The following is a 13582-nucleotide window of genomic DNA, read 5'->3' as shown; positions in this document are numbered from 1 at the left end:
TGTGGCACAGTAGAAAACCAAACGATGAATCAGTTCATTGTAAATTTTAAAGACATTGTAATGTCTTTAAAACATGGTCAGTATTTGTATATAAATATACAAAAATATTAACTAAATTGTAATAAAATAATCCAATGTACATTACTGATAACAAAAATAAGAAGAAACAAAACAATTGAAATATAATCATATATGATGTGTCATTCAGGAAATGTCCTTTTACTGCATTTACACTGTAAATTATATGGTAATTCATAGTTTGTGCTTCTGAAAGCCATGAATTTGACAGTATTTTACTGTAAAATGATGTATAATATGATGTCAAACCATTTATTTTAACTGTTTTTACACTGTAAAGTATATGACAATTCATAGTTTTTCATTTCCAAAAAAACATAAATTTGACAGCATTTTACAGTAAAATTACATACTGTAAAATGTGACGTTAAACCAGTTACTTTTACTGTTTTTCTCCATATGGTAATTCATAGTTTTTACTTTCAAAAACCTAAAATTTGACAGTATTTTGCAGTAAAATTACATATAATGTGATGTTAAATTATTTAATTTTGCTGTTTTGACACTGTAAGTTATATGGTAATTCATCATTTTTATTTACAAAAACCAAAAACTTTAAAGTAAAATTAAATGCTGTATAATGCAACATTAAACCATTTTCTTTTACTGTTTTTCACCATTAATTATACTGTATTTCATATTTTTTCAGTAAAAATACATACTGTAAAATGCAACGTTAAACCAGTTACTTTTACTGTTTTTCTCCATTTGGTAATACATAGATTTTACTTCCAAAAGCCATAAATTTGACAGTATTTTACAGTGAAATTACATATAATGTGATGTTAAACCATTTAATTTTACTGTTTTTCACTATAAATCACATGGTAATTCATAGTTTTTACTTCCAAAAACCATAGATTTGACCATATTACACAAGTAAAATTACAATGTTAAACCATTTACACTGTATATGGTAAGGCAACTTGCAGTTAAATCAGGTTTTTACTGTAGCATTTTAGTGCAGTAATGTGGAGTGAAGGGTGAGTATGAGTGGCGTTTTGATGCTGAGGTATGTTCTGCTCATAAAGCTTCATCCAGCATACGGTCTCAATGATGGGTCGTATAAACTCTCCACAGGACTGTTACACATTCATATGTTCACTTGCTTTGGACTTTCGGTAATGAGTCTAGAAGCCCAGACTCAGAGCAGCAGACACAGGGTTTCCCGCAGGGGTCAGAGGTCACGCGGGTTTGGGACAGGAAGCCTGCTGCGCAGGGCCCTCGGTGACTCTGCTCTCCCCCCAGTGTGTCGTTTGATACTGACCTGCTTTATGTCACAGAACGCACAGTCTGTAAATCTCTTTGCTTCCTTTTGTAGTGGGAGAAACTTGAGCGTTCAGGTGAAAATGAACATGCAGATCTCCCGCAGAGAGTCAGGGGCTCCTTTCATATGTGTGTGTGTGCTGCGAACAGCTCTCTGACTGATTGTTATATCCTTTGGTTGATGTTAAGGACTATTCAAATACAAATCGCACACATTTTTTAGCCCTTGTGTGTGATACAGTAATAATGAATCAGATCAAACCTCATTTGAAAACTGCTGTGATGCTCTTTATGACCACATGACTCCCCTCTGTTCACACACATGCCAATGGTGTATATGTGTCTCACTCCTTAGGAACTCTGGGAGTGGTGACTGAAGTTACAATGAAGATCCGACCCATTCCTGAGTATCAGAAGTACGGCTCTGTTGTCTTCCCAAACTTCCAGCAGGGTGTGGCGTGCCTGAGAGAGGTGGCCAGACAGGTCAGTACAGGCCTACATGTGACCCCGCTGTGGTCAGGCTTCATTTAATAGTGATATTCTGTTAGTTTTCAGATTTTATAATGTGAATCATTTTAATATGCTAAACTGGTGCTCAAGAAATCACCATGCCTTATATAATGTGCTGAATTCTCTATGTACTGTACATTTGACAACTGTTATCACATGTGTTTTCAAGAAAAGCATTGTTTTGAAGATACTGTATGTGTGAGTATTACAAATTGTGAGTTTTTTTTTTTTTTTTTTGCTGCAGTGATGCCATAGAAGAAACATTTTGGGTCACTTTTCAGTGATCATTTCTTAAAAGAACCATTTTTATTGAGCGTCAAGAACATTTTAATCTGAATAACCTTTTTCCACTGTAAAGAACCGTTTGTGGAATGGAAAGATTCCATGCATGTTAAAGTTTCTTCATGGAACCATCGATGCCGATCAGTGTTAAAGGATTAGTTCACTTTCTAATTAAATTTCCTGATAATTTACTCTCCCCCATGTCATCCAAGATGTTCACATCTTTCTTTATTCAGTCGAAAAGAAATTAATTATTAATGTTTTTGATGAAAACATTCCAGGATTTTTCTCCATATAGTGGACTTCACTGGAGCCCAAATGATTGAAGGTCCAAATTACAGTTTACAGCGATCCCAGACGAGGAATAAGGGTCTTATCTAGAGAAACTATCGCTCATTTTCTAAAAGTTTTTAAAAATTGTATATGTTTTAACCATAAATGCTCATCTTGCTCTCTTCTTCTTCTCCATTTGAATTCCAGCAGTGTAGACACTGCTAAGTGTATTACTGCCCTCCACAGGTCAAAGTTTGAACTAAATTTTCATATACAATATGCTAGTGCAAGTATATAACAATTAGTTCAAACTTTGACCTGTGGAGGACAGTAATACACTTAGCAGTGTCTACACTGCTGGAATTCAAATGGAGAAGAAGAAGAAGAGAGCTAGTTCAAGATGAGCATGTATTGTTAAAACTTATATTATTTATTTATTTATTTATTTTTAAGAAAATGAGTGATGGTTTCTCTAGATAAGACCCTTATTCCTTGTCTAGGAACTAATCCTTTAAAGGATTAGTTCACTTTCAAATGAAAATTAGCCCAACCTTTACTCAACCTCAAGCCATCCTAGGTGTATATGACTTTCTTATTTCTGATGAACACAGAGTTATATTAATAAATATCCTGATGCATCCAAGCTTTGTAATGGCAGTGAACGGGACCAATGAGTATGAGCTGAAGAAATTGCATCCATCCATCCATCCATCCATCCATCCATCCATCCATCCATCATAAACGTGTGCTCCACACAGCTCCGGGGGGTTAATAAAGGCCTTCTGAAGCAAAGTGATGTGTTTGTGTAAAAAAAAAAAATCCATATTTAACAAGTTATGAAGTAAAATATCTAGCTTCCGCCAGATCGCAATTTTAAATTATCCAAGCACAAGAAGACGTGAAAGAGAACTCGATTTGGGACGGTGCACATACATGAAACGCTCACACAGAAAGCCGCCTCTCTTACAGAGCACAAGTACTGAATTGAGTTCTCTTTCATGTCTTATCATGCTTGAAAGGACAAATATGCACAAAAATACACATCAAAGTGCCTGTTTTGGTGAATATTCATTTAAACAGTCGGTTATGTGATAGTAAATGGTTGGGAAAAAAATCTGATTTTTATCACTGGATCTGTGCATTTGTTCTTAAAGTGACAGTAGCCTAAGAAACTGCTGCCTGGGTCCTAAATGTAAACTCAAACAACAAAAGATAAAGAGAAAATCACTCACTTCTCTTGACTGAATAACTTTAGTATCTTTAATAAGGATTTATACAAGCGAGCGTTATTTTACGTTTGATTATTCATTTTCTGTAGGTATTATGTAGTATGTCTTGCCTTAATACTATACCTGTATCTTTATTCCGTTGTATTTATTTGCTCTTTTTTTTGTTTCTTATTAACTGACTGTTAGATTTTAGTTGACTTAATCTATTGTAGATTCAGTTGACTAAAATGTAATGATATATGCCTCCAGTTTCACAGACAAGGCTTAAGTCTCAGATGAAAAATGCATGTTTGAGCTGTTTCAACTGAAAGCAACTTGTACTGCGATATCTTGAAATATGTCAGAGCCATTATTTTTCTCAAGATTCACATCAGTAATGTTTTTTTTTTTTTTTTTTCTTTCCAAGGCACATTTATAAAAGCTACTTAAATGCCCTAATTAAACTAAGGCCTAATCCTGGCTTAATCTAAGCACTGTCTGTGAAACCAGGCCTTAGTTGACTAAAACTAGACTAAAACTAAATGGCATTTTATTCAAAAGATTATGACTAAAACTAAATGCTGTCAAAATGAAGACTGATGCCGGTAAAGAAGCTTTATTGAAGAGTGCATGTTGAATGAGGCAGTGTGTGAACCTGGAGCTCTGCTCAGACTCGGGCTAATGGCCTCAGATCTGGCCTTCTCATTAGTCTGCGCGCTGCTGCTGATGCAGCCGTTATTGATGAGCGCAGTGTTAGCGTTCTGTACAGCACTGCTTCTTATTAGTCCATAAACAAACTGTGATCCAAACTTAAAATGAAATTATTGATTATGCTGTTCAGGACCTATACTGCTCCTCCATCCGTTTGTCTTTGCCCAAGGCTGCCTTTAAATAAAACGGGTTATATTTTAATTGGAATATCATCTGTACTGTAGGTGTTTCCTAACAACAACAACAAAAATACTGGCTGAGCAATAATTATGTTAATAAAAGTGGAGGAGAGGCTCATTATACGCCTCCGTCTATTAATCTGTTTCTGTCTGAGCGTATTTCATTTCTTTATTCTCGTTTCAGAGATGTGCTCCAGCATCCATTCGGCTAATGGACAACGAGCAGTTTCAGTTCGGTGAGTTGCGTTTTTCCTTCTAATTAGATGCTTAAGCCCATGTTACTTTCTTTGTTCTGTGAAATAAAAAAGATATTTTGAGGAATCGCACAGCTCTTTTACAATGACTACTGCAAAAGCAGAATTAGTTTATGTAACGCTTGTGAAGTCATATGATAGCATTGTGTCATTTATTTATAAGTGGTCCTATAATGCTCATTTACAGGTTCATAATTTTGTTTATGGGATCACTAAACTCACTGTCTCAGAAGAACCTTCTCAAAAAATCAGCTTTTTTAGTTCACTAGTCAGGGCACATAGACTTAAACATACATCGCTAGGCAGGTAATGAACATAATCTAGCTAACATTTATCGTTTATTTACAGCTGAAATGTTGCTTGTATATATAACGAGCATTAAGTGTCATAATGTACTTTAAATAACATTATGATAGATTGAAGACATGTTCATAAATACCAGTAGTGATGATGTACAATGAGGGTGTTGTCACATCGCCGGAAATAGTCATCAGTGCCCCAGTGTGTGAGCCAGCGTCCTTTACTGTCCTTACCATTGCCTGAATTCATTTTCATGACCTAGGAAGCCAGGGAGCGGATTGAGACGCACCCCATATGTCTTTTAGTTTTAGTAGTATATGTGATGTGTTTAATTTTTGGGATCCTCGGAAAGTGTTTTACAAAGCAATCTGGCCAGAACGAAGGGAAAACGGTGAGGCGTGGGAGTGCAGGGTGTGTTGTCATGGTTACAGTGCTGAACTTGTGTGTTGTGTGGGCTGATCTCAGATCAGACAGAGATTTACTCAGCAGTAACACAAACCTCAGGAAACTGCTGTAACATAAGAAACAGTGTCTTGCAACTCGCTTTCATGTTCATGTATATGGTTTTTTAAAGGTGTGGAGTGTGTAATTACACAAATAATTATGATCCTGAACACACTGAACACTCCCTGCAGCCCAACAGGCGTGTCTTTCTGAATATTAAATGTTATTAAATATTGTAGTTATATAAAGGCAAATTAGAAACTGTCATTTTCAAAGTCAAAAACTTATTGCTGGACCAAAAAAAATCATATTTAATATGCAGTTGCTGTTTAATTTATCTACTGAGCTACAAAATCCCACAACTGACAGTGGCAGACAGTGTTAATTTTGACAGCAAATTTTGATTTAGTTTTAAAGTCATAGTCTTTTGACTAAAATGCCATTTAGTTTTAGTCATATTTTAGTCATCGGAAATTGTTTTAGTCGACTAAATCTACAGTAGATTTAGTCGACTAAAATCTAATTGTTAAATTGTAATGCATTAAGTAATAATTTCTCTAACAATACGCAGATCCAATACACTGATATAGGTACATCTGATATTCCCCAAACTGTTTATGTTCACCCAACGCTACTTTGCTCAAACAGTTTTTGACCGTTCAAGTGCAAAAAGACACGAAAGAGCAAAATTCAGTACTCTTCAGGGATTGACACACTTATCATTGAGGTACTATTATAGTTTTCTTTTGAAATGTTTATTAAATTTGATTTTTAGTTTTTCTGCTTTCATTGTAATTTGTTAAAAGTTTTAGTAATTGTTTGTCTTTATGTCTTTTAGTTGTTGCTTTTAAATGTCTATTACGTTTTTATTTCTGTTATTTTCATACCTCGGGTTAAGGTTAAGCTAAAGCTTAGAAACTAGATAAAATAAGTTTACAATTTTATATATTTATTTTTATTTCAGTTAACGTTTATTACAAGTAATGAATATTTCTTTGGTTTTAGGTTTAAACTATAATGACCCTTATACTTGTAAAATATATTGAATAATGTGTCAAATAATGTTCTTAGTCCTTTCTGTGACAGAAGATACAGTAGTTTACTATGAATTAATTAGAAATAAAATTAAATACAGTGTATTGTGTAAACGAAATAACTATAATGACCAGGAAAAAATAATAATTATAAACCATCACGAAATACACCGTGACTCTTTTATCTTGGGTTATAAAATATGCATGCTTACAATGGTCTAAAACATATTACCATATAAACATTGTGTAGTAAACATTGTCCTAATTCATCAGCATTAGCTTATAAGCAATCGCATGGCATAAATATGCGCTATTAATTGTAATTAATTAATTGTGAAGCAGTCAGATGTGCCACAGCACGAGACTGTAGAGGGCGCAACAGCACCGCGTTTCCCGTGGTTAGATCAGCACACTACACTTTAAATGTGCGCATCTTCCACACAGGATAGCAGTCCTGACTGGATATCTTCCCAAATCGTCCCTCTTTCATTTTCATCTCGTTTTTATCCGTTGACGAAAATTAGAGTAGATTTTAGTCATAGTTTTAGTCATTCAAAACGCATTTTTATTTAGTCATCGTCTAGTTTTCGTCCGTGAAAAAATGTCGTTGACGAAAAATTTGTCATAATTTTCATCAACGAAATTAACAATATTAATTAATATTAATTAAGATATTAAAGTGTTAATCAATATTAATAACATTAATATTTACTTCAGAAATCATTCTAATATGCTGATTTGCTGCAAAAGAATCATTTATGATTATTATCAATGTTGAAAACAGTTGTGCTGCTTCAGATTTCAGTGGAAACTGTGAAAATTTTTATTTTCTGTATTCTTTGATGAATAGAGACATCAAAAGAACAGCAATTATTTGAAATATAAATCTTTTTTAACACTATACATGTAACTTTTGATCAAGTTATGTCGTCTTGCTTAATAAACACTAATATTTCTTTCTTAAAAAAAAAAAAAAATTATACTGATCCCAAACTTTTAAATGGTAGTGTATATTATTATTAAAATAATACTGGGTTTATTACATAATTTTAAATTTTAAATTTGAGCATTATAATTGGCAAAAAAAAACTGATTTCCCTCAAATCATTGTGTAAGAATCTTAATGTTATTGTTAAGTTATTTTGTTAATTGATTTTAAACATTTATAACATTAATGTTATTGTTTACACTTCTGTTTGACTTGTATATGAGTAACTGCTCTGCCACAGATCTGATTTCCAAATCAATACATAATTTTAAATTATTTGCACAAAACCTAATTAATATTCATGAGCTAAACCTTTGCCGTCTTGTGACATCACAAACACATTGAGCTACTGTAAGTGGCATCAATGTTTAATTGACAATTTAGTATTTCTGTTGAGTTGTAAAGTCTTTATCCAGTGCAATAATATCCAGATGCGCTGTCTATTGATAACTGAACATTACTGTTAGTGTTATGAGTTGGTTATGTAACTAACGCAGGATAACTGAGAGCAAAGTCTGTGTTTCCACAATCAATCCACGTCTGGCTTTAGAGACCGTTATCTGTTTTCATAATCCACTGCACAGAGATGAATGGGAAGATTTAGCATTTGAGAGCTTTGTTTTTGTTTTTATTACTTGATGTTGTTTTGTGTATTCATTACATCCAGTGGTTTAATTTGGTGTGGTGTAATTTATCTCTGGAGAACCCCCGCTCGCGCCGCCTCGTATAAAGTGAAATTGATCATTATTTTACCAGCTGAGCAGCGAGCGAATGCACAAACACACGATTCAGGAACAATGAAAAATGGCCCTGGCAGCAATTAAGCTCACAGTGCAGCCGAGGTTGATAACGTTACATGCGGAGATGTGGGGGAATTTGTGAGGGGTTGCCAGATATATCAGGAAAAGTTCCCCCGTCTCCAGGGATCTCGTTAACTCCTGTGCGGCTCTGTGTTTTCATCGACGCTGCACTTTTGAGAGGGAGAGAGAGATGTATCGACTCTTTAATGAAGACAGTCTCTGTAATCATAATGGGGTTTGCAGCATGCACTCTTTAAGCCCTGAAGTGTGGCTCTGTTATTTATTTTATATTTGTGTTATAATCGCAAGCAGAAGAAAAGGTAATGAGAGTTGTAGTGTGTTCAGACACGTGCGCTGTAATCTCTGAATGGTACAGTGTTATTATGAAGGTGTGAGTGTTGATGCTCTCTGGAAGCTTTAATGGACCGCTTATGTCCCCTCTGGTTCCTCTTCAAATTATGATTTCGATAGATTTTTTTTTTTTTTTTTTGTGCTTCATCAGAATGGGATGACACTAGGTGACTTTTGTCACATTAGCTATGTGAACACAAAAAAAATCATCGATGTGATTCGATATTTTAAAGGTGCCATCGAATGTTTTTTACAAGATGTAATATAAGTCTAAGGTGTCCCCAGAACGTGTCTGTGAAGTTTCAGCTCAAAATACCCCATAGATTTTTTTAAATAAATTTTTTTAACTGCCTATTTTGGGGCATAATTAGAAATGCGCCGATTCAGGCTGCGGTCCCTTTAAATCTCTCACTCCCTGCCCCCGGAGCTTGCTCTTGCCTTAAACAGTGCATAAACAAAGTTTACACCGCTAATATAACCCTCGAAATGGATCTTTACAAAGTGTTCGTCATGCATACTGCATGCATGCGTCGGATTATGTGAGTATTGTATACTGTTATATAGTTTACATTTGATTCTGAATGAATTTGAGGCTGTGCTCTGTGGCTAATGAGCTAATGCTACACTGTTGGAGAGATTTATAAAGAATGAAGTTGTGTTTATGACTTATACAGACTGCAAGTGTTTAAAAATGAAAATAGTGACGGCTCTTGTCTCCGTGAATACAGTAAGAAGCGATGGTAACTTTAACCACATTTAACAGTACATTAGCAACATGCTAACGAAACATTTAGAAAGACAATTTACAAATATCACTAAAAATATCATGTTATCATGGATCATGTCAGTTATTATCGCTCCATCTGCCATTTTTCGCTGTTTTCCTTGCTTGCTTACCTAGTCAGATGATTCAGCTGTGCACAGATCCAGACGTTAATACTGGCTGCCCTTGTGTAATGCCTTGAACATGAGCTGGCATATGCAAATATTGGGGGCGTACATATTAATGATCCCGACTGTTACGTAACAGTCGGTGTTATGTTGAGATTCACCTGTTCTTCGGAGGTCTTTTAAACAAATGAAATTTATATAAGAAGGAGGAAACAATGGAGTTTGAGACTCACTGTATGTCATTTCCATGTACTGAACTCTTGTCATAGGAAATGAATGGGAAATACAGAAAAATACGAAAACTCAGAGAATCTTTTGGTGGTACAAACTACAATTCAGCCACTGTGCAGAAAAAAGTGCACAGCAATGATATATATGAACTAGTGCAACTATAACACAAAGCACGTTTTTGCAAATGTGTGAAATAAAATTAATAATTCAGCCACAAAGCAGTAAATAAAAACAAACAAACAAAAAAACCGAATGAACATCAGTGTACATCAGGTAACATCAAAGAGGTTACACGAGTACAAAACAGACACACCCACTCAAACACACATTCACTTACACACACAACACACTATTATACACACTGGTGTGGCTGTAACATTATGGTAAAATTGAGCCAAAAGATTCAAATAAGAGGTTGAAATCAGATCAGACCCACATTTATTAAGCTGTGATAAAGCATACCTGTTCATTTTTGTTACATTTTTATACAATTTTGATGTTATGTGTAACAAAATATCCTCCTCTGTGTTCAGGTTTGACTATAGTAAAATGAATGCAAAAACTGACACTTCAAATCAACATAAAAAAAAAAAAAAATGTAAACCTTGACAAAAAGTCTTTGAGAATGTCTAAATCCATATTAAATCCACAACTTAATAAAAATAAGTATTTGTGTTAAAGAAATTAAAGGTACTTTCATTTATTGGATTGTGTTGTCATAACTTTATTTTATTAGTCTACTATGATGGATGCAAACCCAACAATGAAACAAAAAATTTCAGACTCATTTTACATGAGTAAAGAAATTATTTGTTTATTATATCATAAATATAAAAATATTCAGTTAAATTCTGATTGGATGAAGCACATTTGAAGCTATTGCTAATGTATAAACAACTTTAACCATGCATCAGTTTAATGCATTTTTATTGTTGGACTAAGTTGCGACATTGTACAGCATCCACATACAACTTAGTTCACTTACATAACAGGCTCCTTACTTAACAATCATCATCTTGACTTATTTGGGACACGTCCCGCTCTGTTTATACTCATTTTTGTGCATAAATAGTGATAACCATGCAAATATATATATATCCCAGGCAGTGAAAAATCTCTACCAGATGACACATTTCTGTCATTTGACAGTATTATCATACGGCTCAGCCCTAAGAGAGAGTGTAGCAGACAGGAAGTGATGGAGAGAGACGGGAGGTGTAAGTGAGCACAACATCAGTTAGTGTGCCATCCGTTAGGCCATGGCTGCGACATGACTAGCGTGTTTGATATATTTCACACACAGATTCATGTCAGCTTTCAGTTTATTTAATTTATCTGAGATTTTGTGTTGGTTCTGAGGTGAACCTGACTGCGTGTGTGAGATTTACTGGTGTTTCTTATCAGGATGATTCATGTGCAGCGTTCTCACCGCATTCCCTCTCGGCCTTTCCCTCTCTGTGTCTCCAGTCATTACTGCGCTATTGTTCACACTGCTAATAAATCTGACACAAAGGCCTCTGGGAAATCTGAGGGGGCAAAACTGAGGGATGTTTGGTGACATTAGAACAGTTGGAGAGTCATCTGTTTCGAGCGGAAAGCTTATTACTGTACACAACTCCTGGAAAAAAGAGCGCTAAATGATTGCGTGATTTAATGTTTTTAATGTTTTTGACAGGTCATGCGCTCAAGCCACAAGTCTCCTCCATATTCACCTCATTCTTGGACGGGTTGAAAAAATTCTACATAACAAAGGTGAGAAAGAAGCTTGAATGTGTGTCAATACAGTTTTACATCAATGAAGTGCTGCTATAGAGCACAAAGGTCAGGTTCTGGAAGTGAAACTCGATTCATTTTCTCCATAGGGAAATTGATTTTTAATGGTAACTTATAAACCTTTAAAGACAGAGCTATGAGGTTGTTAATCCATGGTATTTGCTTCTGCTGAAGATGTCATCCCACATTATTTCAACTTCGTTTTTTAAAAGTAATTGTATTTAACAGCTGAATTTGTGGTGAAAAACTACATTACCCATGTTGCTGTGCAGAAAATTCCACTAATCAGAGAGTTGAAACAAGCAAAACTCGTCAAAAGATCTTGATAGCTCCACCCACTCAAGTTGTGCTCTCAAAATACTTAAATATTTGAATATATTTGCATATTTTTTGCATATTCAATACACTTAAAATATATTGTTTCTATTTGTTATATATTTGTTTTATATATATATATATATAATCAATGATTCTTACGATAAGGGACAAAATATGTTTTAGAAGTTAGTTTTTATTATTTATTAATAATTTAATATTAATAATAATAAAGTGTTGACAAATACTGACGGAGTTGACAAATACTGATGGTGTTAAATACTGATGGAGTTGACCAATACTGATGGAGTTGACCAATACTGATGGAGTTGACCAATACTGATGGAGTTGACCAATACTGATGGAGTTGACCAATACTGATGGAGTTGACCAATACTGACGGTGTTGACCAATACTGACGGAGTTGACCAATACTGACGGTGTTGACCAATACTGACGGTGTTGACCAATACTGACGGAGTTGACCAATACTGACGGTGTTGACCAATACTGATGGTGTTGACAAATACTGACGGAGTTGACCGGTACTGACGGTGTTGACAAATACTGATGGTGTTGACCAATATTGACGGTGTTGACCAATACTGACGGTGTTGACCAGTACTGACGGTGCTGAATATTGACTGAGTTGACAAATACTGATGGTGTTGACCAATACTGATGGAGTTGACCAATACTGACTGTGTTGACCAATACTGACGGTGTTGACCAATACTGACGGAGTTGACCAATAGTGATGGTGTTAAATAGTGATGGTGTTAAATACTGACGGTGTTGACCAATACTGACGGTGTTGACCAATATTGACGGAGTTGACCAATACTGACGGTGTTGACCAATATTGACGGAGTTGCCTAATATTGACGGAGTTGACCAATACTGACGGTGTTGACCAATACTGACGGTGTTGACCAATACTGACGGTGTTGACCAATATTGACGGAGTTGACCAATACTGACGGTGTTGACCAATATTGACGGAGTTGCCTAATATTGACGGAGTTGACCAATACTGATGGTGTTGACAAATACTGACGGAGTTGACCGGTACTGACGGTGTTGACAAATACTGATGGTGTTGACCAATACTGACGGTGTTGACCAATACTGACGGTGTTGACCAATACTGATGGTGTTGACAAATATTGACGGTGTTGACCATTACTGACGGTGTTGACCAATACTGATGGAGTTGACCAATAGTGATGGTGTTAAATACTGACGGTGTTGACCAATACTGACGGTGTTGACCAATATTGACGGAGTTGCCTAATATTGACGGAGTTCACCAATATTGACGGAGTTGACCAATACTGATGGTGTTGACCAATACTGACGGAGTTGACCGGTACTGACGGTGTTGACAAATACTGATGGTGTTGACAAATATTGACGGAGTTGACCATTACTGACGGTGTTGACAAATACTGACGGAGTTGACCAATACTGACGGAGTTGACCAATAGTGATGGTGTTAAATACTGACGGAGTTGACCAATACTGACGGTGCTGACCAATATTGACGGAGTTGACCAATACTGATGGTGTTGACCAATAGTGATGGTGTTAAATACTGACGGAGTTGACCAATACTGACGGAGTTGACCAATAGTGATGGTGTTAAATACTGACGGTGTTGACCAATACTGACGGTGTTGACCAATACTGACGGA

General features: G+C 35.5%; 1 protein-coding gene across 1 annotated transcript in view; it reads left to right on the top strand.

The window, feature by feature from the left end:
• Positions 1–13582, top strand: part of agps (alkylglycerone phosphate synthase) — a 63222-nt gene that overhangs the window by 25674 nt on the left and 23966 nt on the right. The window contains exons 11-13 of the mRNA XM_067408725.1: positions 1700–1827; positions 4692–4743; positions 11476–11552. Coding sequence (XP_067264826.1) covers positions 1700–1827; positions 4692–4743; positions 11476–11552 — 257 coding nt within the window. The remainder of the gene's footprint in view (positions 1–1699; positions 1828–4691; positions 4744–11475; positions 11553–13582) is intronic.

The sequence above is a fragment of the Chanodichthys erythropterus genome, chromosome 14 (assembly GCF_024489055.1).
Source record: "Chanodichthys erythropterus isolate Z2021 chromosome 14, ASM2448905v1, whole genome shotgun sequence".
Lineage (NCBI taxonomy): Eukaryota > Metazoa > Chordata > Actinopteri > Cypriniformes > Xenocyprididae > Chanodichthys > Chanodichthys erythropterus.
Note: the sequence above shows the minus strand (reverse complement) of the source record. Positions and strands in the feature narration are given on the sequence as shown.